Source organism: Atheta coriaria, unplaced genomic scaffold (genome assembly GCF_025399875.1).
Source record: "Atheta coriaria isolate IRGN ID8LTWV9N9 unplaced genomic scaffold, Caltech_Dcor_3.1 hic_scaffold_10_pilon, whole genome shotgun sequence".
Taxonomy (NCBI): Eukaryota; Metazoa; Arthropoda; class Insecta; order Coleoptera; family Staphylinidae; genus Dalotia; species Dalotia coriaria.
The window spans coordinates 7,232,792-7,257,270 of NW_027045452.1; the positions used below are offsets into that span (position 1 = coordinate 7,232,792).

At 42.5% G+C, this 24,479-nt stretch overlaps 1 protein-coding gene, 1 long non-coding RNA gene and 1 other non-coding gene across 3 annotated transcripts; 2 read left to right on the forward strand and 1 right to left on the reverse strand.

Annotated features, from left to right (window-relative positions):
* Nucleotides 1-669: 669 nt before the first annotated feature.
* LOC135800682 (uncharacterized) lies at nt 670-3,222 on the reverse strand. Its single transcript, XR_010550212.1, has 3 exons — nt 3,070-3,222; nt 1,604-1,713; nt 670-1,534 (listed from the first exon to the last, which is right to left on the reverse strand). It is a non-coding gene; the product is annotated as an uncharacterized lncRNA (long non-coding RNA).
* TRNAV-AAC (transfer RNA valine (anticodon AAC)) lies at nt 2,841-2,913 on the forward strand. Its single transcript has one exon. It is a non-coding gene; the product is annotated as a tRNA-Val (tRNA).
* Nucleotides 3,223-4,429: 1,207 nt separating the features above from the next.
* Nucleotides 4,430-23,768, forward strand: Dad (Daughters against dpp). Its single transcript, XM_065313983.1, has 5 exons — nt 4,430-5,608; nt 9,946-9,999; nt 13,922-13,993; nt 21,346-21,552; nt 21,802-23,768. The coding sequence occupies exons 1-5, from the start codon at nt 5,152-5,154 to the stop codon at nt 22,140-22,142; spliced, it is 1,131 nt and encodes a 376-aa protein (XP_065170055.1). The 5' UTR covers nt 4,430-5,151; the 3' UTR covers nt 22,143-23,768.
* The last annotated feature ends 711 nt before the right edge of the window (nt 23,769-24,479 follow it).

The following is a 24,479-nucleotide window of genomic DNA, read 5'->3' on the forward strand; positions in this document are numbered from 1 at the left end:
TTAATTTAATACTGGTTTGTTTGTAAAATAAGCATGTAATGATGACGCAGCGTGCGTCTGTCTGTGTTTGCGTCTGCGGTGGCGGTGGCGGCGAAGGACGAACACGCGAGACCGGCAGACAGGCGGCGCTGACGTCGCGACGCCGCCGAGAGACGCCGGGCGCACCGTAGGCGCCCGTCATTCGGTCGCTGGCGCGTCCTCTGGCGCGTCGCCACCGCCGCCGCCGCCGCCAGCGAAGTCGCACAAAGACCGCGCTGCGAAATTAATAAAGAATAAAGAAGAAGCGAGACGGAAGAGTCGCCAACGGCGGACATGGGACAACAAATGATGATTTCTTGTTGATTCCCATGTTGCTGCGGCACCACGCCGGCGGCGGCGGTGGTACTGGCGTCGCGTTGTTTGTAAGCGATAATGTAGAAAATAAGAAATGCGCGAGAAAAACTACGTTGTGTTGGAAAAACAAAATCGTTTGTCGGCGTCGTTAATTTTTCATCCTTCAATAACAACGCAAATATATGCGCGCCGCGAAGAACCAAATAAAGTTTTCAATTTCAAAAAGAAAACTTTGCGGTCAGTTCAAAGCCCTCCAAAGTTCATCTTTCATCTTTCATTCGACTGAAATAAAAGTTTTTACGGTGTGGTCCTGTCACTCTAAATAATTTCGTAAAATTAAAGATTTCAACTTGTTTCTTCCACTTTTCAACTAGCAAAGAAAGAGTTAAAAAGGTAAATAATACGCACAATGAGCAGTGTAAACGACTTAAATGGTATTCCGACTAAAACAAGTCCTTTTAACCTTTTTTGTATCTTTTGCACACACACCGCATTCCAAAAAGAAAAGAAAAAAACAGCGCGGAGTGTGTTTGGTTTGTAAATGAATACCGCAGCGACATCTGCATTGTGGCGATGACTCGCCGTGCTGTTTTTTTAATTTCGCGCACAAAAAACTCAGTATGCAGCTAGTGATAAAGACAGAAAGGAACGGGACCGGTTGCATACAACGTGAAAAAGTTGACGTTCTCATCAACTTGCTTGTAAAACATTTCGACGGCATTTTTTCGCGTAGCGGAGAAAAATTTATCAATTGAATTATAACTCTTTTCATTTTGAAAATGAAGAATGGAACATGCAACGTCTATAATTATCGATATTATTAATCAAAACAGTTACCAGCATCTCTCATCGGTTCAATATTTGATTATCATTTCAAAAACACACACTAAGCTTAAAAATAAAAAATAAAAAATTAAAAAAGAGTTGAAGACTGGTCTTGGTCTCTTGGTCTTGTTGTTAGTGCAACAGAAAGAATTCAAGAATTCGACCGGCGTCGCAGTGCATCGATAGATGGGACCACATGCGGCTCGCAACCAGCCTTCGGCCCCATGGGCGTTCTTTTGTTTAATCGTCTCGGAATGAGCGCCGCGCGCGCCCCGTTGTCTTCTTCGGCATGTTGATGTTTGCGTTGCAGCACGCGGGCCTAATAAGCGAGGAGACCGTCTGGGCTCACTACCCACTTGCGTCCCAATCTTCTCTTCTACGGGCCAAGAAATAAAAATAAAAAAATAAATCTCATGCGTTTCATCGCCGCATTATTATTTGTTACCAGTCTCTACTTCGGTTGAGTCTACTCCTCTTCGTGTTTGTTTTATGCTTTATTGATTTAACTTGTGTTTAACCCACGGCTAGAGCTCAAAAGTTCAACTCGGTTGAGGGCTGCAATATGTAATGTATCAGCATCCAGTATATCATAATTAATTACGCGTTTAATGCCAGCCAGTGGTGTGCTCGAGTTCCGATGCGTCGCGATTAATCATTTCGAGAATTTATACGGCGATCATTACAATTACGTGCGGACGTGATTTCGCCGACGAGCACGTTTTATTCACTTTTGTATTTGTATTTAGTTATTAAAGCTATTGGCATGTATGTTGTGTTGCCTATACTATAAGTTGTACAAGTGTAAAATCGTTTTTTTCTTGGTCAATGACAACATAATTAGCATGAGTGACGACTTGCTCGGACTTCTTTCTCGAGTTCCACGCGCGGTGTATTTATTTCTGGCGACAGCCACCAATTCGTCGCTGGTCGCTGGCGTCATTCCGATTGTCGGGGCCGCCGCGAAAGTGGCTCGATGACTATACTACGAGCTGCGGTCGGCGTCTTTTTGTGCGTTTCGAGCGCTTTTTGTGCGCCGATTGATGTCGATAGTGTGTGGGCCCGATGTGTGTATGCGTGTTTAATGATAATAATAATGAAAAACACATGTTCGCCGGATTCGCTGCCTCGGCGCCACCCGACAAACAGCGGCAACCCGGCGACAATCATCGTTTTCGACTGTCGAGACACCGTCTGTCCAATTTTTTTTCGGCTTTTGATAATTATCATATACATAATTAACATTTTGATAAAACATCAAAACAATCCGAAACTGGTTTCTGGTGCATTTCACGATTTAATGCTCCAATTGTTTGTTTGATTGTCGTTGCATCGTGAAACTTGAGAGTGAAACAAGAGTTGATGTTTAAATTTTATGCCTGTAGTGGTTGTGTGGTAGTTGGTACTGGTTGGGAGTCTCGGGATGATGGAATTATCTGCGCCAACCTGTCATTTGCGCGGCGTGTTCGTGCAGGATGTGGACGTCGAGCCCTGATGCGATGCGCGCTGCCCAGACAAATGATACATAATCATATAGTGCGTCTGACGCTGACCCGTACTCACGATCACTGGAAATTACTCTCGGAGAGTATTTTCAAACAAAGCCAAAAAAGGAAATTTAATATTCCATATAAATATAAATATTTTCTTAGTAAAATACTTAGAATGACAATACTCTCATAACTGTTTCCGTGGTGTAGTGGTTATCACATCCGCCTAACACGCGGAAGGTCCCCGGTTCGATCCCGGGCGGAAACATTGTTTTTTCATTTGTTTTTATTTAAAAAAAATTATTTCATATTAATTTTTGGTTTATTTTAATTTTTTGAACGTGTTTATTGTTTTCGGCGTGTTATTTTTAGCCGTGCTTCATTTCGCGCGTAATGGAGTGAAAATAATTTGCACATTGTTTACCTAGACGCCGCCAATTACATTGTGAATTACGGGCCGGCACGGTGGCGACATGGAACCAATAAAAAATCCTCGTAGGCGCCGCGGTTTCGCGCGACTTTCGCGGGCGTTTTTCGCGAGTTTCGCGCGCGCGCTTGCTCGCATTATTACTGCGCCGTAACATTACGCTTCATTACGCCCGCGATCATAACTCGCGCTGCTCTAGGTCGTGCCACTCTCACAACTCATAACGATTACGTAATTATAATTAAGCGCGTGTTACGAGCGCGCCGATAACGTATGCAACTCAATTAGCATCACAATTTAAGGTTATGAATGAATTTGTATTTTGTGATATATCACATTTCGACCGGTGTTGTAAGTACCAATTTCCGTGCCTATACAAATTCGGCTTCTTCAGGCGGTTAATCGGCCTCGTCCTCTGCATTGTTGTCGAGCCCATTGCCACAGATGTTAGAAATTTAATTCGGATGGAAATAAGAGACGCCAACGGAAATAACGGACGCATTCATGCGTATTAAATAAAAATTTCGATGTAAAATTACCGAAACACTCCTTAAAACACTAAAAATTATTTAATTCTAAGTGTTTTTTAGTGTTTTCAAATATAAATACACGAAAGACAGGTGCGGAAGTTGAAATTTCATGCCTGTACCAGCACACAGGTGTGTTTGAGGTCTTAATAACACAGTTCCGCTTTGAAACACCGGAAATCCACCGGCGCCATCTTACCCCTACGCAATACAATGTTGTTGTGGTGATGCCGATGGCGCCACCGGTATTATTTGGTGCGTGTAGGAGAAGAGTATGCGCCCGATCAATTATTATGATATTACGATTCGCGGTTGCGGGCAGCTGCGCAGCGCAGTGTGACTGCGACTGCGGCAGCGGCTTAAGTCGCTGGTGTGTGCGTACGTGATGTGCAGCGGCGACCGCACGACACACACCGGTGCGAAGTCCGGGCCTGGCGCCAAGACGGCGCCAGGCGGTTTCCCCTTCTACGGGCGGACGTGGCGCGCAGAGTCGTCGGCGTCTAGACCGGTCCGCACACACTGGCGGCGGCATCGGCACCAACACGCACACTACCGAATGATCAAAAAGAAGCACAAACATGGCGAATGGCTTCATATCTTCTTTAAACCATTTCTTTAATATAAAAAATTAAAATAAATAAATTTTTATTTTAAAATTTATTTTTTGTTTTATTTTTATTATTTTAGAAGTTTTTTGTGATGATAAAAATATTTGGTTTGTGTAATTTTTATTTTTTGTTGGGTTATGTTTTTTCTGTTTACCCTGTATGTTGGTAGTGTGGTGTGATCATACGTTGGTGACTGGTGTGTGTATCGTTCGAACGAATGCCGCTGTAGGCGCGTCAAGCGCAGCACGACTGCCGGCGCGGTGCGCGTTCACCACTCCGCCAGTCTAACGACGACAGCCGACGTGATACGTGTGCCTCGCGTGCGTCCGCAAACGGTACGCGCGCACCCACAAAACGCACACAATCCGAGCGCATTTCTTTTGATTTTCCGCGATACGCGCTCGAAATTGCTGATATTTTACAACAAACGCGTGTTTTAACACAACAACAACAACGTGTGCCTCCTCCTGTCTAGTGTGCCTACCTACCAACAACCTACATCCACATTTATTTCTCAATACACAGTGTACAGTGCCGAAGACGACCAACAACTTGGTGGAATAATAAAATGATTGAATGCATCCAGTGGTGATAGTGTTTTTGTTTTACGCTACGTTTTTTTTCTGTTTGACGGACGCGCGCGCCGAGTGACCCGAGTGCTCTATCTTTAGCGCCTTTAGCGTCATTGTTATTATTACCACGGCAACGCGTAAACAACAAGCTACCCGGCCAACTGACCCCAACGACGATTACGACTATTACTACTACTACGAGTACTAGAGGCGGCGGTGGCAGCGCCAGCAGCAGGAATATTCGTGAGCACAGCGCGCGTCCGCCGCTGCGTACGCTCAACGTTTCGCATCAACGCTCCGTGGGATTTCAACGTAGTGGCACCCAAATGCTGGTCAGATCACGACGACGCGCGGCGCGAGGAAGATTGTTTAATGTTCATGTTTCGGAGCAGACGGAGCAAACTGATTAGACAGCTGAAGGCGGCGCGCCAGAAACAGAGTCATGAAGCTAGGCGTACGATTGAAGACCACCAACAGCAGCAATTGCTGCAGAACAACCACCACAACCATCATAATAGACTTGGTGGTGGTGGTGCAGGAGGCGGCGGCGGTGATGAGCGCGTCGACGAGCAGCTGTTCAAGCCGCTCAACATCAATCAGCTCGAGATGCTGATGACCGCCGTCGCCGGACGCGGGCAGAGCGCCACCAATTGCGTGCTGCTGGCGCGCGATTGCGAACGCGAGCCGCACGTGCTCTGTTGCCAGCTGTACCGGTGGGCTGATCTGCGGCATGCCGCCGAGCTGCGCAGGATGCCCGAGTGTCGGTCTGCTGTTGATCCGGTCTATATTTGCTGTAATCCTTATCACTGGAGTCGTCTCTGTCAACCAGGTAAGCGAAAAGTTCACTTAAGTGACTTAAGTCATAATGGACATGTGTGGGATTCATTCATGACATCGATCGCCCGAAAAGAATAAACAAACAAAGGCTTTCGATAAACAAACACGTCAGAGCGTTAATTAATTTAGGTTTCATTCATCATCAATGAGTTTTTTCATTCATTTTTACAACCTACGTGAATGTATTTAGCGCTTGTATTAATTACAATTGTATTTATTGCGCCAACATTGTTTTCTTGGGTTATGTTGGATGTTTTACGTGGAACATGAAACGCAACTTAAATGCGTACTCGAAAAACTCATCAACGAGTGTGGATGGACGACGAAGACGAGTCTCTTCGGGTCTTTCGTTCTCGTCGCGCATTCATCCGCTTCTCGTGTCCGTCCCACCGTCCGGATTCCATCGAGACTTCCAAGAACGTCTCGGCGACCATGCACGCTCGCTGAAGAGATACCGGCGCGCCAGACCCACGCTCCGTTTTCTTTTTTAATGATACACTTCGGATGCCTTCGGGTATGTGCACACGCACACGCATACCGCGCGAACGCATCCACTTTTCGTTTGGCCACAAGTGCTCTTTCCGAGAACGACGCCAATTCTTCAAGCGCGGCGCTTTCCCTCAAAAGAGCAAATTTTACGATGGAGAATTACGAATTTAAAAAAAATTTAAATTTGTAGTTGATTTTTCTGGTACACTCAGTATAGACATACTCATATGTTCATATCTGAAGAGTGAGGAGCATCCTAACGACTTTAGCTGTACCTATAAGTACTTACCTTTCGAGTGTGTACTTAAAGTGCTTCTTCGTCTCGGTCTTCCCCTTCTGGCCGTCGATGGCAAGTGAGCAGAATAAATGAAGAACAAACACGGCGGTTGTGTTGCACTTCTATCTCCTGTCTCTCGTCTCTCTGGTCGGTCGTAGTCTTTGGTTATTATTTTTAATTTTCGAAGGTTTCAAGGCTGCGTCTGACATAATTGTGTTCGTGCGAGCAAATTGGAATTCCACATTCCATTCTGCCCAGCCAAGTTCTCAAAAACAAAAATATAAAAATAAAAGAAGAGAAAAATTCTAATAGGGTGGAAACGGAAAATATGTTCATTAACTGCCTGGGATGCTGAAATTCTGGAGTGCAGATAAGTTTACTTAGCTGGTTAAACAGTTCAGGAGCAAAGTGGTTCCAAGTTCGCACATTCGTGGGAATGTCTATTCCGCACCAGGTGCGCATCCCACAATGATGTAGATGAGTGGCTAATGATAATTGCTGTCAGCTGGACGACTGGGAAGTGACACCGCCACTCCGAATATGGCGAAATATTTGCTCAGCTTGCTTAATACTTGCACTTTCTTTCGCTAATGGTTTCGAGGATATCTGAAGGGTTTTAAAGTTATTTTTCTACTTACTTTGACTGCAATAAGTGCTTTCGGACTCTATCTCTTGGGTCGTGGGACTAATTTACATAATTCGTGTTGATTTCTTCGTCATTTCGGAAATGATAATGGCGGAAATGCGTTAGGCGCCTCTTAAAGTGCTGCGGCGCGAAGAGATTAAACCCGAGTGGCTGATAAAATGCTGGGCGATGTGGGGCGCACTTTAGATAGCCGACACCGCCACAAATAAAACCAAACAAAAGCGGAATTATCTCACCATATAAATGTGAATACAAAAACTACACATTGGCGTGAGTCTCAAGTGCAAATATGCGACATTTATACGACTTTTGAAATTTTATTATTTAAAAGTATTTTATTCGTGTGTGTGTGTGTGTGTGTGGGTATTTTCCGTTTGTGGTTTGTTGGTTGTTGGTGAAACCGTCAAGTTAATGATGGGCGATGTTCTGTAGGCCTGTAAAAATATTTTTTAAATGAGTAATTACTAAACAAACTGCCATGCTCGTGGCCACGGCTGCGGCCTTAATGGCACGCCGGCGTTGTTAAGTTAAATACATAGACGGCACGAAACAATGCGCCACAAAACGAAGAAAAAATCGCGCCGAGAGAGGACCAAAGGAATGCCTCCAACGTGCGCGCACGCCAACCGGCTTCAGGTGCATCTTTCATCCGGCGTCTCGCTTCGACCCGCTGGTGCGCTGGGGGTCAGACACTCGCTGGCGCGCAGAGTTATGAGAACCCACCGGTTCTCTTTCTCCACAATTATACGCATCTCGCGGCGAATGCCCACACACACCGAGTGTTCTTGGTGATTGTTGAATTTGTTTTATATGGTTGAGGTTGGTGTGCAGGTAACACTCGGTATGTGGTTTCACAGAGAGCGAAACGGTTTGGTCGTGCGTTGGGGCCGCGTGTGCCCACCCAGGTCTCGGCGCTCGGTGCGGCGGAATTGGGGCTCCCGAGAGCCTGGCGCCGTCGTTATCTGCCCGAACCACTCAACGCGCGGGCCTCGACCATCGTCATCATCATCATCATCATCATCATCATCGTTGAGAATTATTTCTCGTTTGTCTCGCTTACTCTGATATAGTTAGGCACGGCCTGTTGGAGTTAATTTTTTTAAGTGGGTCGCTTTTTTATAAAAGCCCGACCTCTGAAGTACAGGCTTCATTTTTCTCTTCTGCAGTTTTACTAACTCATGGGTCATGGGTCGGAAATGTCACATTCCAACATTATTTCTAGCCTGGGACAGAAACAGATTTGCGGCGAAATTCCAGTCTATTCTTGGCGTCTTTGTTTTGATCTGGTTATTCTCAGTCTCGGCGCGTCCCGACGCTGAGCAGATATCTCCCCCGGTTGGATTCCCACTTGTTGCATACATCCCAGAAATCCTCTAGCTACATGATCCGCGCTCTCTAGTCTTATACTATGTCTCCGGGCACAGTGATTTATCTGCCCGCGCGCACGTGAACGCACAAATCAGACAAAAGGTTTCGCCACGTCGTAAAGCTCGCCCCGCTTTTCAACACATTGAACAATCTACGCGTAGATTTATTGCGACTATTGCCAGAGCGAGGTGTGCACGCACACAGGCGAACCAGTTCGAACTTGAAATTGAAATTTGCGCCGTACTGGATGGATGACAGTTGCGTAACGTGAACCACAGTGGATCTATTGATAGATACACACTCGAATGAATCAGTCAACACGGGTGGGTGCCTCCGCCACAGAGAGGAAACCCTTCATAGGCCTCACTGAGGCTGATATCGCGCATGTTTTCGCTTGAAATTATTATTGCGATTTATTGCACGGTGATAAATCAGTCGATTACATATGGTCAATAAATGTTCAGGGGCAAACGTTGCACATTTTTTTCTTTTATTTTTATCTGATTTGATTGTTTTAGACAAAAAAACTGCACAATTGCCAAAAATTTAATTTATTCTATTCACTATCTAAAAATTTCTTCTTTTTTTGAGTGATAATCTAGAAAAGCGGAAATAGTTTTTAAACGTTTTATTTTTTGATCGGTTGCCATGGGCGAGAGATGCGAACATCAATATTTTAGCTCGACGTTAAAAGCATATTAATAAAAGTCAAAAATCGAAGTGAGAAGTTAAGTTTAAGGTGAACGACGTGCGTGTGTTTTGCGGAGGCACGAAGTGGTTGTCGCCGCAACACCCACACGTACTCTTTCCTATTAATACCTCGCTTGCTACGCAAAGTGTGCGATTACAAGAAAGTTTTCTTCTTAATATTTTGTTGTGTGTTCGCTCGTATATCAAAAAGAGTGAATTTTTAGGTTTCTGGTGGGGCACATCTGTGTGACTTAATTACGTCCAAGTCGTAAATTTATCGTACATTTATATTATGACATCTTCTAAAATTTCGCTGCGTGTGTATATTAAAAATTGTCGTAAAACGATCATAAAAAGCGTGTTTGGGTAAAGTGGTTTTGGAAAATTTGGAAAATCGAAAAAATCACGCGCCGGCGCCCGCTCGCCGGCTGTTTGCGACATGTTAACGCATGTCACGCGCATTAAAACGCGAAACATGCCAGGATGGTAAGCGTTTCGTGCGTTAACAAAGCCGAGACGAAGCGCACTTTAAATTTTACGAGCTGAATTTTCGGCGCCGTGAAAAAAAAACCGAACTAAAAATGTATATTCACTCCTTTTAATATTATTTTGTTTATTGATATGAATCAAGATGGCGGCTGGGTTTACGTCCGGTGGATGTGTATGTGTGTAAAAAACACATGGTCGACACATGCTGAGTATTTTCTTGCGATGCAATATAATCTCTGCATACATTCACCAGAGTTTACATTTTCTAATTACACAAATAGTCTGCGCGCTCGGTTCGGTTTATCAACGCTGGAAGTTCCACGTCAGCATTTTAATATGTACTAATACAATTTTATTTGTTTTTTTGCAGATTCTCCACCGCCACCTTATTCACACTGTGCCATGGATAGTTTTAAACCTGAAGGTGAGTGTCTCTTTAAATGTTACTTGCAGTCGATTGTTTGTATTTACAAAGCGCAATGTCCTCTGGCGACGGTGTGTCGCGAATTTTAAAACGCACATCGCGCATTCTTTTGCATACAGCTTAGGTGAGCGCTGTGTGTGCTTTACGAGCGTCATCAAGGTCGCCATCGATGGAACGCGCGCACCTAGTCCTTTGGACTTGACTTAACTTAAGTCAAGTAGCCGCTGTACATGTACTTAAGTAAAATTAAATAAAACTATTTACACACTGCGCAAATCGTGAAAAAGTAAAAAATTATTTATAATTTGAAGACTTAAGTTAAGTCAAGTTGGAGTCACACTCCTGGTTTCAGTGACTGTGGCTCTACAACTCGGATGGCGTGATGTCAACGTGTGTAAACGTGACGGGAATAGGCGTTTGCGCGTTGTCAGCGTCGTCAACAATGAAACGCACTCGCTATCGCTTCTGTAGGGCTCTGTGTCGGTCATACTATGTGTGTTTGTCAGCGTGTGAGAGTGTTTTCGTTCGTGGCGGCACACAATGCTCAAGTTTCAATTTATTTTTAAACATCATCATCACAGCCGCATTGCATTGCGCGCACGGCGTTCTTCTCTGCACCAGCAACAGCAGCAGCAGTAACATCGTCAAGGGAAAACATTCGGGATGTGTTTACAAGCATACAAGATAACCGTGTAACAAAATGTTTAAATTTTAAAAAGTAGCACGTGAGAATGTATTTTTGTTTCTTTCTGAATGAATTTTATGCGTTATGATTATTCAAATCGATTAGGCAATATAATTATTCGTGTATTTATGTGAACACAACATGTCTGGCTTGTTGTGTGTTATGAATTGAACTCGACAGCTCCGTCGATGTCGGTCGTTGTCGCCTCGGCGTTGATTTCTTGTATGGAACGTACTTTGCCGGAATGCGGCGAATGTGCTCCACCATTGTGAAAACAAACTGCTTGTCTAAATAAACTCGACGTCAGCGAGGCAGGCGCGCGCGCGCGCACTGCTAAGCTAAACAAATTAAATACATTAAACAAAAACAAAAAAATCAACGCTTTGCATCACCCCGAAAAAAAAAACATGTGCACATAAATCTCTGAAAGATAATATTTTGAGCAATTTGCAGTTGAAAGCAGTTAATTGAATATTATGTGATGTTATTAAATATTAATTTTCGAAGAGTTGTGTGGTGCTGCGTTGCGAACGAAAACAAACGATAGCGATAACGTTTTCCATGCCACAGCGTGATCATGCCACACACTCCACATTCGATAATCTCTCCGGCGCTCGTGTTGTGTGTTTGGGGGCCTCGGTTCGTGATTTATGTTTCGGATCCTGGATAATTCTCTCACACAAAACGCACAACAAATCGCAGCTTAATTACGCAAACGATAAATACTAGATCGGAGCCTAAATATGTGACGTTAATCTCGTTATCAGCAAATATTTGTGTTTAGGGACTGTAGATGTTGAGCTGAAACAACACGCTCTTGAGATTCCACGCTAACAAAACAAACACAACTGACTCTCGAGAGAGTGGAGAAGAAGAAAAAGAAGCACTTTACTGAGCAAACAGTCGCGCAGTGTTGCCAGATCATCACATATCGTCTAGTCACACATAAAAAGCATAATATCTAGTAAAACATTCATAATCTTCGACTTTGGCTGTGAAGTGAGTAGTGAGGAGAGAAGAATGTTCACCTATAAAATGTTTGTGCAGTGTGTTGCACATTGTTACTAATCCCCTCGGTCGGTCGCGCGCGGTGTGAAAGAGTTCTTCGCTTCTTCTTCTCTTCTTCGGTCGGTTTGTGAGTGCATCGGGCGCGCGGCGACCGCGACGGACAATCTCCGGAGGCCCGTTATTTACGGCCATTACGTTATATTTCCTGGCGCCTCTCTCTCCGGCCGGGCTCTTTACTTCTTTGTGCGACACTCGCACGCCATGCGCATATCTTTGCATCTTGCTGTATTTGCTCATTCATGCATTTTATACAAGGCGAATATAAAATGGAAACACTTGTACTTTAATTATCAACTCATCATTTTTTCACTGTGGAATATTACATGGACACTTTGTATGTTTTTAGTATCTTTGTGTAATAATTATGAAAATGTCTTGCAAAGTACAGTTGGTTCTTCCGTCTCACACCTTGGTGAACTCTCAAAAGGAATGAGAGGTTATCACGATGTTGCATCTTGTGTCTGATGCTTCTTTATGGTAATATTCTAACTTCTTCCTGTACATTCTATATTAGCGATTAGACTTCCAATTAGATTTTTATTTTCTTCTTTTTTGTTTGTTTGTTTTGTGCGTTCCATGGTTTTGTGAACCGTCTGACTCAGTGCCCAGACAAGTGGCGGGTGCGTTGAGTGGCCTGGCGACAGTGGCTGGCGCCTCATGCTCACGCCCGCAACGAAAATGGGGGTCTGGGGTCTGGCACCAACGTATTCATTCAAGGAGACAATCAAACAAGGTCTAAATATCATGCCACGGTGCCATATTCTTTCCTCTTCTATCGTCTATTCTATTTCCAACAATAGAACTTGTAACCGTGTCACAGCACCCTTCTTCTTTTTCTTTTTTTTTTTTCATCCCTTTCAACTACAGTTGGTATTATATGATGCTCCGATGATTTTACGCTTGGTTTCTTGCTCACCGGTTCATTATTCATGAATGAATCACGAATCTGGCGCCTAAACTTCCCTGTCGGTTATTTTTTAATTTTTATACGTGCAACCCGAAATTTATGCGCTCATAAATTCATCGAATATAATTAACGCCAACACGGTGTACCTATATGTGTTTACACGCTGCGGTTTTTAATTTTGCAATGCGCATTATTCTAACCCATCGGCGGATTGCTTTGATCCTTTGATGTGTCATCGCACACACGTGCGACAAGGACTTAAATTCCCCGCATAATTTCATCAATCAACACAAATGCTTAATGCTTAAAAACTGCAACATTTAAAATATTATTAGCAAGTTGGTGTTAAGTGACTTACTTAGTACTTAGCACTAGGAATATTAATTGAAGCTTTGAAAAGTTTCAATCGGCTTTGTTCTAAACATAAATTAATTCAATACGCCGGCGATTAGAATTTATTGTAAAATCTGCTGTTGTCTGATGCCGACATTCGCATCAGTCGAATGCCAGCGCAATTAAAGTTAATTAAACTGCTGTGTCAACTGATTAAGCGTCGAAGCGCGCGGCCACAGAGGGTAGCGGCATCGTGAACAGGCTAACAAACACCACATAGTCGCGCATATGAGTATATATGCATTTATTATCAACGAAAATGTCAAAATATTCATTATTTACCGCGGTTTAATTTCGTTTTACGTCGGATTTATATCCAACGGTACAAATTGCGCTCGAAGACGTTTAATTAATGTGAGAACCGCGGAGGAATATTTATTACGCCATATATTATTGTATTTTTATGCACGTGTAATTACCGCATTGCATTGCATTGCAATGCAGTGCAGTTCATTATTTCCTGAAATAGTTCTGGAATGTGTCCGTGCATATTTTTTTCAACCACACGAACAATGAACTCTTATTTAGTTATTTATTATTTGTTTGTTTTTGAGATTGCAGCCGGACACAAATAAATAAGTGTAATTTATTTATAAATTGTGCAAACTGGTTTGGTTTGCGGCCGGTGTCTTGATTAATAATCCAATAATACAACATTGTAATAACACGGCGCATAAATTTGAAAATATGAATGAAACCGGAGTAAAATGCGATTTGTTTTATTGTCACATGCGAGCGACAGCTTAACGTACACGTTTATGTTTATTTATAAGTACGCAATGGTAATACCTAATAATATTTATTAGTTATAAAAATACATATTTCCACTTCTACATTGTTTGACATTGTTTTTTCTGTTTTTATTTTAGACCGAGCACCAAGCGAAGCTTCTATAGTCTTTAGGGATTCATTCATCGGCTCACTGACGACCAGCGGCGAAGGTAAGAATAAAAAAAAATCTTATTAAATATGCGCGACATCGAATTAGAAACGACGAAATACAAACGGAATGACATCATGTCTTTCTTTAATTTGCTGGTCTTGGTTTCTTGCGGTCACCTTTGTTGGATAAATTTAATATTTAATATTTAATTGGTTAAAAATATTATTTTTTCCTGTTGATATTTTGCGATTTATTGAATTTAGAATCGTTTTCAAGTGTGTTGTGTCTAAGGATTCGAACACAAAGTTGTAGTTTCTTCGCGAGATGTTAACTCGTTCGGTCGGAGCGCGAGATGTGAGATGCCGGGCCTCACCGATTCAAGGTGACCAAGCCTCCGCGCATGCGGCCATGCCCAGCAAGCTCGCCGAACTCGAATCTATCGTTTTCCATCGATGCTCCATACACTATATACTGTTAAACATCAATAAAATCATTACAAAGCTTTAAAATATCAAAAATTCATAAAAATCGCACCAAAAATTTAATTTTTCTACATAAATACACAACATAACCTTATTTTTAACCTATTTAACCTCTAAAAACTTACATAACCTTAGTTTTTATCTATTTTTGTAATTTTTAACAATAGAATCACTTGCAGATTCTTCTAATGTAGCAAAATTCAAATTGATTATTATTTCCAAACCTCTATAACTGGTTTGTGCGCCAGTGCACACAGAGAAGCACAGCGAAGTCGTTTTCCAAACTGGTAGCCCAATGCATACAGGGTGTTCGACGCGCGCGTCTCACTCCGACCTAAATTAAACTCTTGAATGAGTCAGAGAACGCTGCGGTTAAGTCTACGCCGCGAGTTTAGACTTTGATGGTTTATTAGTTTTCTAAACATTCGGCGCGCACAGCGAAGGATAATATTTTTCCGCGATGTCTTGCCATGCCTTGCTCTCAAGCCTCTCTCGTATATATCTCTATGTGAGTGTGTGTATTTGCGTTTCTGTGCGCACACACAGCATCGGCCTCTCCTCGAGCCTGATGTTTATTATAAACAAGCCACTGCGGCTGGCGCCTGATTTATAAATAGCATGGCGTAATTTGTTTTTTGCTACTTCTCTCTACAACATTTATACAGTGTTTCGCGACGGAAAAAAATCGAATTCGAAAATTTGTGATTCATTGTGATTCATTTCTCGTAGTAGAAATGATTGATTTTTATTGATTTCAAGTGTGTGAACTTGATTATTCCTCCGGGGGGCGGGTTTAATATAACAGTTGTGGGATAATATTGATTCTAAGTTTACAGAGATTATTTGATTACAAGTTTTTGTCGAGTTGTTTGCCGAAATCGTGCGTTATCACTTTTGTATATCAAGATCGCGATGGATAAAGTGGCGGTTGGCGGTTGTATTTGGCTTAAAATATTATCATTATGACTCAAGTACGTGTACCTCACTTAATTAATCCTGGTCATGGAATATGGAATATTTTTTTACTTAAAACTAGTTTTATCTCAATTATTTAATACGATTTTTTTGGTAATCCGGGTGAATTTTTATCATTTTGATGATAAATTACGTGTAGTACCGGTTTAAGCTCCTCCTCTTGACTCTGGCGCCATCTATTGATGTTTTAAAAAGTTTTTTTTGTTTGATTTATGTTATCGACCAATTTTTGCGATTTTGTACGATTTCCAAGCGTAATTTATGGATTTTTCGGTAATTATCACTGAAATTTTCATAATTTTAATGATAAAATGCGTATTAAGTCATTATAAGCTCCGCCTCTTGACGCTGGCGCCATCTATCGATGTTTAAAAAAAGGTTTTTGTTAGTTTCTTTTGTTTGATTTATGTAATCGACCAATTTTTGCGATTTTGTACGATTTCCAAGCGTAATTTATGGATTTTTCGGTAATTTTCACTGAAATTTTCATAATTTTAATGATAAAATGCGTATTAAGTCATTTTAAGCTCCGCCTCTTGACGCTGGCGCCATCTATCGATGTTTAAAAAAAGGTTTTTGTTAGTTTCTTTTGTTTGATTTATGTTATCGACCAATTTTTGCGATTTTGTACGATTTCCAAGCGTAATTTATTGATTTTTCGGTAATTATCACTGAAATTTTGATAATTTTAAAGGTAAAATGCGTATTAAGTCATTTTAAGCTCCGCCTCTTGACTCTAGCGCCATCTATTGATGTTTTAAAAAAAGTTTTTGTTCGTTTTTTTGTTTGATTTATGTTATCGACCAATTTTTGCAATTTTGTACGTTTTCCAAGCGTAATTTATGCGAATGCCGACTGGGAGTGAATGCGTGGGACAGATTTCGATATATTCTGTGTAGTCGGCGGCGATAGCGTCCGTCCTTGTTTGAGCTGTGGCGCCAGACATGCGGCGCGCATGTCTCGCAATCCGTAATGAGTTCAAGTTTTCGAGTGCGCCAGCCGCGCTTTTTTCCCCCGGTGCAATGCAACTGCATATGTATTAAAAGTGAAAAGTCGCAACCCAGGTACAGGTTGAACACAGGTATTTTATGATGATACGCTTTTAATGATACCTACCGCATATTAAATATTACAAGTTATGTGACATCTATTTCCTTACTTTTATGTGTTTGACTTGAAAATTCTCAACTTGTGTTCATTGACTTATATTTTTTTATTTACCTTTCAATTAAATACTTTGTTCCCTTTTCACGCGGCGACACTCGCAGTAATTAAATTGGCGCCATCGTTAATGTACGCGCGCTCGCGCACACATTGCTTATAGTCTATAAATATTTAATATGTGCATTACACGATTATGTATTTATACGTTTTATTTTAATGTTGCGAGCACGCGCATTGTTATGCATTTTTACGCCGCCACAATTTGCTCAATTTATTTTATTGTCGCATGTCGCCTCATTTGCTGCTAATTACATTTTCGGATGATAATAACTCTGGAAATTTAATTTTTGCGCTTTTTTGTGCTTTCTGCCTTGGAAATGGCAAAATAATGATTGCTCAAGTTATGCATGTGCATATGGCGTTACCCAACTGTTAGAAAATGCGAAAAACATTTCGCATGTAGCGGCGGCGCGCACGTAAAAAACTTGCAAACTTGTTCATCCCATGCCGCGCGCGGTCGGTATGTGCGCACATGTTTCGCGATTCGCCGGCGATAGCGGCGGAGAGAACGGTGCCGGCGCCGATAATTGCATTAATAATCTCGTCATGTTTATAAATAGACGCGCACATTCGCACTCCGACATAGCACAACTAATATAAAACTTATTTTATATTCTCTCTCGGCTGCTGCAGCTTGTGTAAACCCGCTGGCGCTAGCCAAAGGATTCGCAGAATTACCACAAAAACACACACGCAGCTTATTCAATTAAACACATCTCTATGTTTTAATTATTTAATTACAATCAAGTGAAGTAGATGCGAAATTATTGCATTGTGGTGTGTCGTCAATGTGTGTTTATGCAGTAAAATGTCAGAGATGTGCGCTGAAATGTCTTGAAAATAAAGTTTTTGATTAGTTGGATTGTTGTGACGTGCATGAGCTTACATTGTATCGTTGCTGAGCTACATAATTGCCGAAGAATGTGTCCTGCATGTGCATGGGCGTTTTTGGACGCCGTGGCGACATGCGTTTATTGTCAAATTACGCGATTGCATGCGCCAACAAATTTAATCAAAACATTTTCTTTAGTTTTTTAAAATTACATTAATGTAATAAGTTTTTATGCATTATTTCTTTGCATGTTTCAAATGAATATAATTTAATTGTTTTTGTGTAGTTTTTGGACAATCTGTATGAACGTGTTATTACATTTAGAAATGACTAAAGTGCAACATTATTTTGACGCTCATCCAGGACGATTTTGGCGCGCGCGCGCACATCTCGCACACGCTTGTCTTTTCGTCGGAATAAAAGTGTTTTCACTATTTGTCACAGACAATGTCAACGTTTTTACAACGTTACACACGTTCGCATCAGCACGCCTCGAAACAAATTTATCGCATAAATCTATTAACACATAGATTTATTTTCCTATTATATAAATTTCCTCTTTTCTTATTATTTTTTTCTTCTCTGCGTCTTGTGGTGATAGCAATATAGTTTATAAATGTGGAATATTTTGCGACTTTCTAATGTCGCGACACTGATGTCGCAGTGATGTCATTCGAGACACTTTCTTTTCGATATATCGTTAACAGGTTAACATGCTGCGATGCAGGAAGGATTGATTTTTTGCTGTTTTTGTGCCGGTTTTAGTGTTAATGGCTTGTTAATGTGTAAGTGTGTGGAAAATTATTTTGTGCTGGCGCCAGCGTTGTAATAAGTTTATTATTCCAGCCATTCCAGGATTGTGTTTACGTCTCGCGGGCCCGGCGCCGTTTGTTTTCCACTTTTTCCGACATTTCACTCGCGAGAGTGTTTTTCAACGGTTCCTCGAATCGAAATTTATCACGCCATGCTTTTCGTGCATGGTCATTAAGTATGAATTAATGAAAATGCAATTTGTGTGTTCATGTTTTGTTTTGTAGCGCGTTGGAAGAGACGATTGACGTCTTTTGCGTTTTGCAAGGTGTCGCGACGTACACGCGACATGCCCCGTATGGCGGAGCGGAGCGCTTTTTGCCGGCGGCGCCGCGCTGTTGTGGCTGGACGGATCGCAATGACCTAACGGCTAAATTTAGCTCGAAGACTGATGTCGCCGACACTTTTTTTTTCGCTCTTTTACACCAACAACCAATCATTCAAGAAACAAACTAAAACGCAGTAATATCAGCAATAAAATGTACGGAAAAAATCCGCGATATAATATTATGATGATTACGTCATTTTCCGCGTACTCTCATTTATATACTTTTTGCGCGGTGTGTTTGTTTCATCTCTAGAGGTGAGTGGAGCGCGGGCGCCAAAAACGAAATATTCGCACGCGTTATTTATTGTGCACGCGGAACGCCCGGCGCGTCCAGCATCTTCGCCTCGTCGGCGAATCATTTTAATAGCGCTCGGTTTTCGCGTGAATCAACAGGTGGCACTAGTGTTACTACAACCCGCGACGCCATATTGAGAGTTGTTACGACTTCCGCCTTGGATTTCAACTTGCTTTTTATTTTTATTTGTTTAATATGATGTAGAGAAGTGAATGAAATTTGTACATTTCGTTCACAAAGCAAGAGAAAAAACAACAATTAAGATGAAGTCGCGTCGCGCGTTATAGCCGGAGATTGTGTGTGTGTGAGTGTAGTCGACGAGTTTGCTCGGTTTGGACGCGTTTTAAAAATAGACATTATACGGCTGGCGCCAAGATTACCGCCGATCGACGGTCGCGGCTCGCAGCGATTGCACACACATACGCGCGTTTTCCGCCCGCGACGTGTTTTCGGCGCTCTGTCGCGGAATTACGTCACGGCCGTGCATCGGCATTTCGCTTCGATTCCTTCTTCTTCTGTGCTGTGTTACTGCTGCTTCTTTGGCTGCTACACACCTTCGCCGAAGGTTATACACTCACGTCGTCCGATAAAAACTCGTTTCTGCTGATTAATTCATGCGCTCTTTCGCGATCATTATTTATTTGTTTATTTCGACGCGCGCGCGCGCGTTTAAAAGCCACGACGCATTTTAATAATTTACTATACGATATAGATGTGTGTGTGTGTAGATCGTGATCGTTTCCGCAAAAAGCAATTTTTCGTCGTTTTGGCCGTGAATCGCGTGTTAATTCTTTTCGCTCTCTCTCGGCGTCTGGTTAAAAATACACGCCGCATAATTGATTCACGACGCGCATTGTTTTCTGCGCGACGACGCAATTTAACACAACATAAATTTTAATTTCGAAACGTAGCGCCACTCTGTTTCTCGTATATTGTACGCATGTACACGTGAAATGATATTGATGGGTTTATTTTTAACACCCGGTAGATTTGAGTAGTGTGTGTTTGTGCGCTTTGCACAAATGTGTACATTGCGTATTTTCGCACGTACGCACACGCCGACCGAAAACAACAATGTGGCGCCCGACATTATCAACAGTTCTTTGATCCCCCGGCGGCGCACAATGCGTTTAATTCGTTACAATGGCTGAATTGTAATCCGATTTATTCCTAAATTGATCGCCATTGAGTGAAGCGAGTCGTAGGCAACCAAATGCACACGCATACACTGGACAATTGCATTAGGTGTTTTAGTTGTGTGTGTTTGAGTGTGATATTATCGAATATTTTATGCGGCGTTAGCGTCGAACGCCTTCGTAACATTCGCTCGCCAGACGCTCGAAAAACCTTGTGTGTCGCGCGGTGGTAAAGTCGGCGGCGCGCGTCTAAACACATTCTACCTACTCCGGCTGGCGCCATCGTGGGGCCGCGCAAATGCGATGGCAAATGAAAACTTTATTATTAAATGTGGGTCATATTCGATTTTAGTAACGCCAGCAAACGGCTGCGCTATAAAAGTCCTACGCGAATCGAATCGCGCGCGCCAAGAATGGACATAATCGCCAATCAATCGGTATCCGACCGAAACAAATGCAACGCGCGGATTATGTATTGTTGATGGACAAGATCGGCATGGACACACGGAGTGTGTTGTTTATTCATTCGCCGCTACTATGTCTATTAATCTGGACACTTTTCCCGGGGCATAAATCTTCCGTTGGCGCGACTTCAACAGCGCGCTGTGTTGATGTTCATTCCCCTTCGTTAGTTTTGTGGTTTTATTTTTCGGTTGTTTTGCGTTACCAGCTACCCGATTTTATCCCGATGACGGAAATGCTACGCATGGACGCAACATGTGTCACTCGCATTGGTTTAAATTCAAAATATGCGCTGATGCTGCGCGCTGCGCTGATGCTGCGCGCTGCGCTGCGCTGCGCGTCTTGCAGTGAAGATGTTGAGCTTGAGGAAATCGGCCTTCCTTCGGTGTGCCCGATGGCATCGACCTCTGGAACGCGCGCGCGCTCGCAGCTTTACGACCGATTCAATATTTCCAGCCGATTGTGCAATCGACGCGCGGCTAATGAGAAAAATGCAAATCACGCGCCGCCCACCAGCAATTGCATTGTGTTGCACGCTACAACAATGGAAACTATTTTTTTCATTTAAACATTGATTGTTTTCTGTATCACTCAGTATATAGATTTGTATATATTTTGAGTTATTCGAATGCGGTCGAGAGTGACAGGTGCATCAGGCGACGCCGACCTCGACTCGTGCGTTAATTCACGTCGGGACGTGACGTCGGCGCATGGCGCCAGGCGTCCATCTGCCGGCGTCGAAAGGTGGCGGCATGGCGGACGCATCGATCAGCGTCGCACCACCTGGTGCCGCCGCCGCCGCCACTCTACCAACACCACCAATATAATCATATACTGAATGTTTTTTTTTCTCTCGATTGTTTTAGATTCTTCAGTAAATTCAAGCGGCTGGTGTAAGCTGGCTTACTGGGAGCAGCAGAAGCGCGTCGGCGAGCAGTACCCTGTCTTCGCGTCGCACCTGAACGTCTTCGGCGACATCCCCTGCGGCGACGGCTTGTCACTCACACAGCTGGCGCAGCACAGCTTCAGTCCGCCTGATTCCGTCTCTCGGACTAGGTGTAAAATTGGTTTAGGTAATTATCTTACCTTGAAATGATTGTTATGTGAAATTATTTATCATCAATTAATCATCGGTGTTTGTTTAACGCACGCGTAATTATTACAATCTTAGCCTGTTATCGCATTAGAGAGCGAATTGCGCTTTGCATTGATAATTATTGATAATTATACGTTCGGACGCCTCGTGTGTCAGTCGCACAATTTGCATTTAGTATTTTAATGAGTTGGTTTGCATACTGATGTGTTGATGTGATTCGTTTTAGGGGTAACGCTGTCACGAGAAGAGGACGGAATCTGGGTGTATAATCGCAGCGAGCATCCGGTGTTTGTGAACTCGCTGACGCTGGAGGACCCGTGCGTCTCGTCGTCGACGTCGGCGACGCCGACCAAAGTACCTGCCGAGCACTGCATCTGCGTGTTCGATCCGACCAAGGCGGCGCTGGCGAACTACGGATGGGACTTTGCGCGCCGGCGGCGCGATGGACCCGTCGACACCAATTCGGTGCAGATCAGCTTCGCGAAGGGCTGGGGCGCGCGGTATTCGCGGCAGGATGTTATGTCCTGTCCGTGCTGGATCGAGGTGCTCCTGGAGCCGTGCAGGTGATACCGTCGTAGACATCGCCGCCGGCGTCGTCGTCTGCGTCTACTCTAAGCTACAACAAATCCAGAAGGCTGACTTTTTTCACACTACACACCACACACAACACAGGAGCGATGACGATGAGAATTCGAACGTCGGCAGTGCCGCTTTCTTTCCGTCCTATTAATGTAATACAACTCGTTTAATTGTTCGTTTTCGGAGGGCGTTTCTGGTGCGAAACACAATTCGACGATCGAGAGGCGCTGTGGACGAGAGATGCAACAACAAAATACTTTACTCTGTACAAAAATACGAAATATTGATTGCCGTGCGCGCGTTTTAAGCGACGCACCGATTATTTGTTAACCGAGTGTCGAAAACCACGTAACCCCTTGTTAGATTACTTCTTTTTTAACATACACACACACAAAATGCGAATAATCATTGTGTAAGATGAAACCCTACTCGGCAACAAGTACATACGCCAGTATAAACACAAACGTTTTTTAACGCCCTAGGCTAGGATAGCGATTTTGAATCGATAGAGTTTTTTAAAACCGCGAAACGTACTACACACTAGAAACACACACACAAACAAAAACGCCTTATAAGCATCGGTTCTTGCGATGTGATAACATTATAAGGGTTTTACTGTCATTAGTAATACTTGTACACTTTGGTGCTTTACGTAGATGTGGGACCATATACTCAAGTCGAAAGTGATTTCTCGTTTCGCACTCGCACCATCGAGTTATTGCCTTGGATTGTCGCGCAATCCAGACGAATAATGACCACCGTCGAATCGCATACGTACTGACGAACGACGCTTACTTCCTCGTAAAACAATTGTTGACGCGCATATGTAATCCTGTTGACCGATACTAATTTTTTGACGATAAATAATCTAATCTAATATCTAAGAGAAAATACTGCTAGTCAGAAAGGAGAATAATTATGTACTGTTAGGATGCCACGTTTATTTTGTCATACGAAATATTGTTCTATTTTTTAACTGTACTGTTATTTGTAAAATGTAACACGAAAGCAAGGCCTCTACGTCGCGCGGAATTGTCTCCTTAATTAATATATGTGTATTTCTTTGTTAGTCGTCGGAAGAGGAGAAGTAACGTTAGAGTTTATCAATTTAATGCGTACTGACTGTAATTTGTACATTATTATTACTGAATAGTTTTTGGCGTACTGTGTTTCGAGCCGATTGTATAGATTTTAAAACAAAGTGATCCCGAGATTCCACTGTTTGCCTACCTAAACGAAAACAAAAACCTTTTGTTGAACGCACTTGTATGTATTTGTATATGATGAAGTGATGAGCACGATGTTCGATCGACTTTGACTCCCCTTAGAGGCTTTGCTAGGAATAACGACTTGTAAATATTGTAAAACAGCAGTGCCTTTGAAGCAATTTCAAAATAAGACAGCTTATTTATTTATATATTGTATATGATATGTACGGATGATGTACTTGTTTGGGGCGGGGCGCGCCGGCCCGCTTGAAAGTTGTCTAATTTATTTAATATTTTTGTACAGTCGAAAAAGTTATAAATAATTATTAGTGATGAACAATTGTGTTTCACAGAATTGCAAAATCTGAACGAAAATGAATCGAAAATAATAACATCTTAAATAATTCTTAACGTTGTATGCTTATCGAAATATTTTTAGTGTTTTGTTGTTTTCTTCTGGTGGTTCCTATCAGTTTGGGTAAACAATGCACATGCATTGCGCCGGCGCTGCGGTCTTTGTTCATTCCGCTGCAGGCTTAGCTGAGCCAGTTATGTCTCGGCGGTTGGGTTAAGCGCGTCTTCCGCGATTCGTGAATTTCTTCCGATTTTACTTCGGCTACTACTTGTGTTATATCCGGTAAACAATCTGTATTCAGACACTAAAAGTGCTAATTATTAACCGCGTGTGGGACTTGCTACTAATTAGACAGTTGTGCGTAAATTTTGAAATGTGTGTTTTCTACAATTGATTGCTGTTGAAGTACATCTTCCTTTTGCTTCAGATGGGTGCTGCAAAGGTAGGTGGATTTTTTTACTGTTTTTTGAAAATTTTGTGATTTGCCTAGCTCGACATTGCGAATCGGTAATATTAATTACTAATGCAAATAAAAAATTGAACAAAATTTAATGTTTCCTATTGAAATTAAATTATCTCAAAGTGTGCTATGTTGATATGTATTTCTTCGTCTCGTGATCGTATAGAATGTTGTCATTGTGGTGTTGTTATTGTTTTTAACTGGACGTGTGTCGTCGCTGAAGTCAAACTGGTTGGTTCTTATCTCTATAGTCAGTTTAATCGCGATCCGTTATCGCACATTGCTGCATTTCTGTTGGTTTT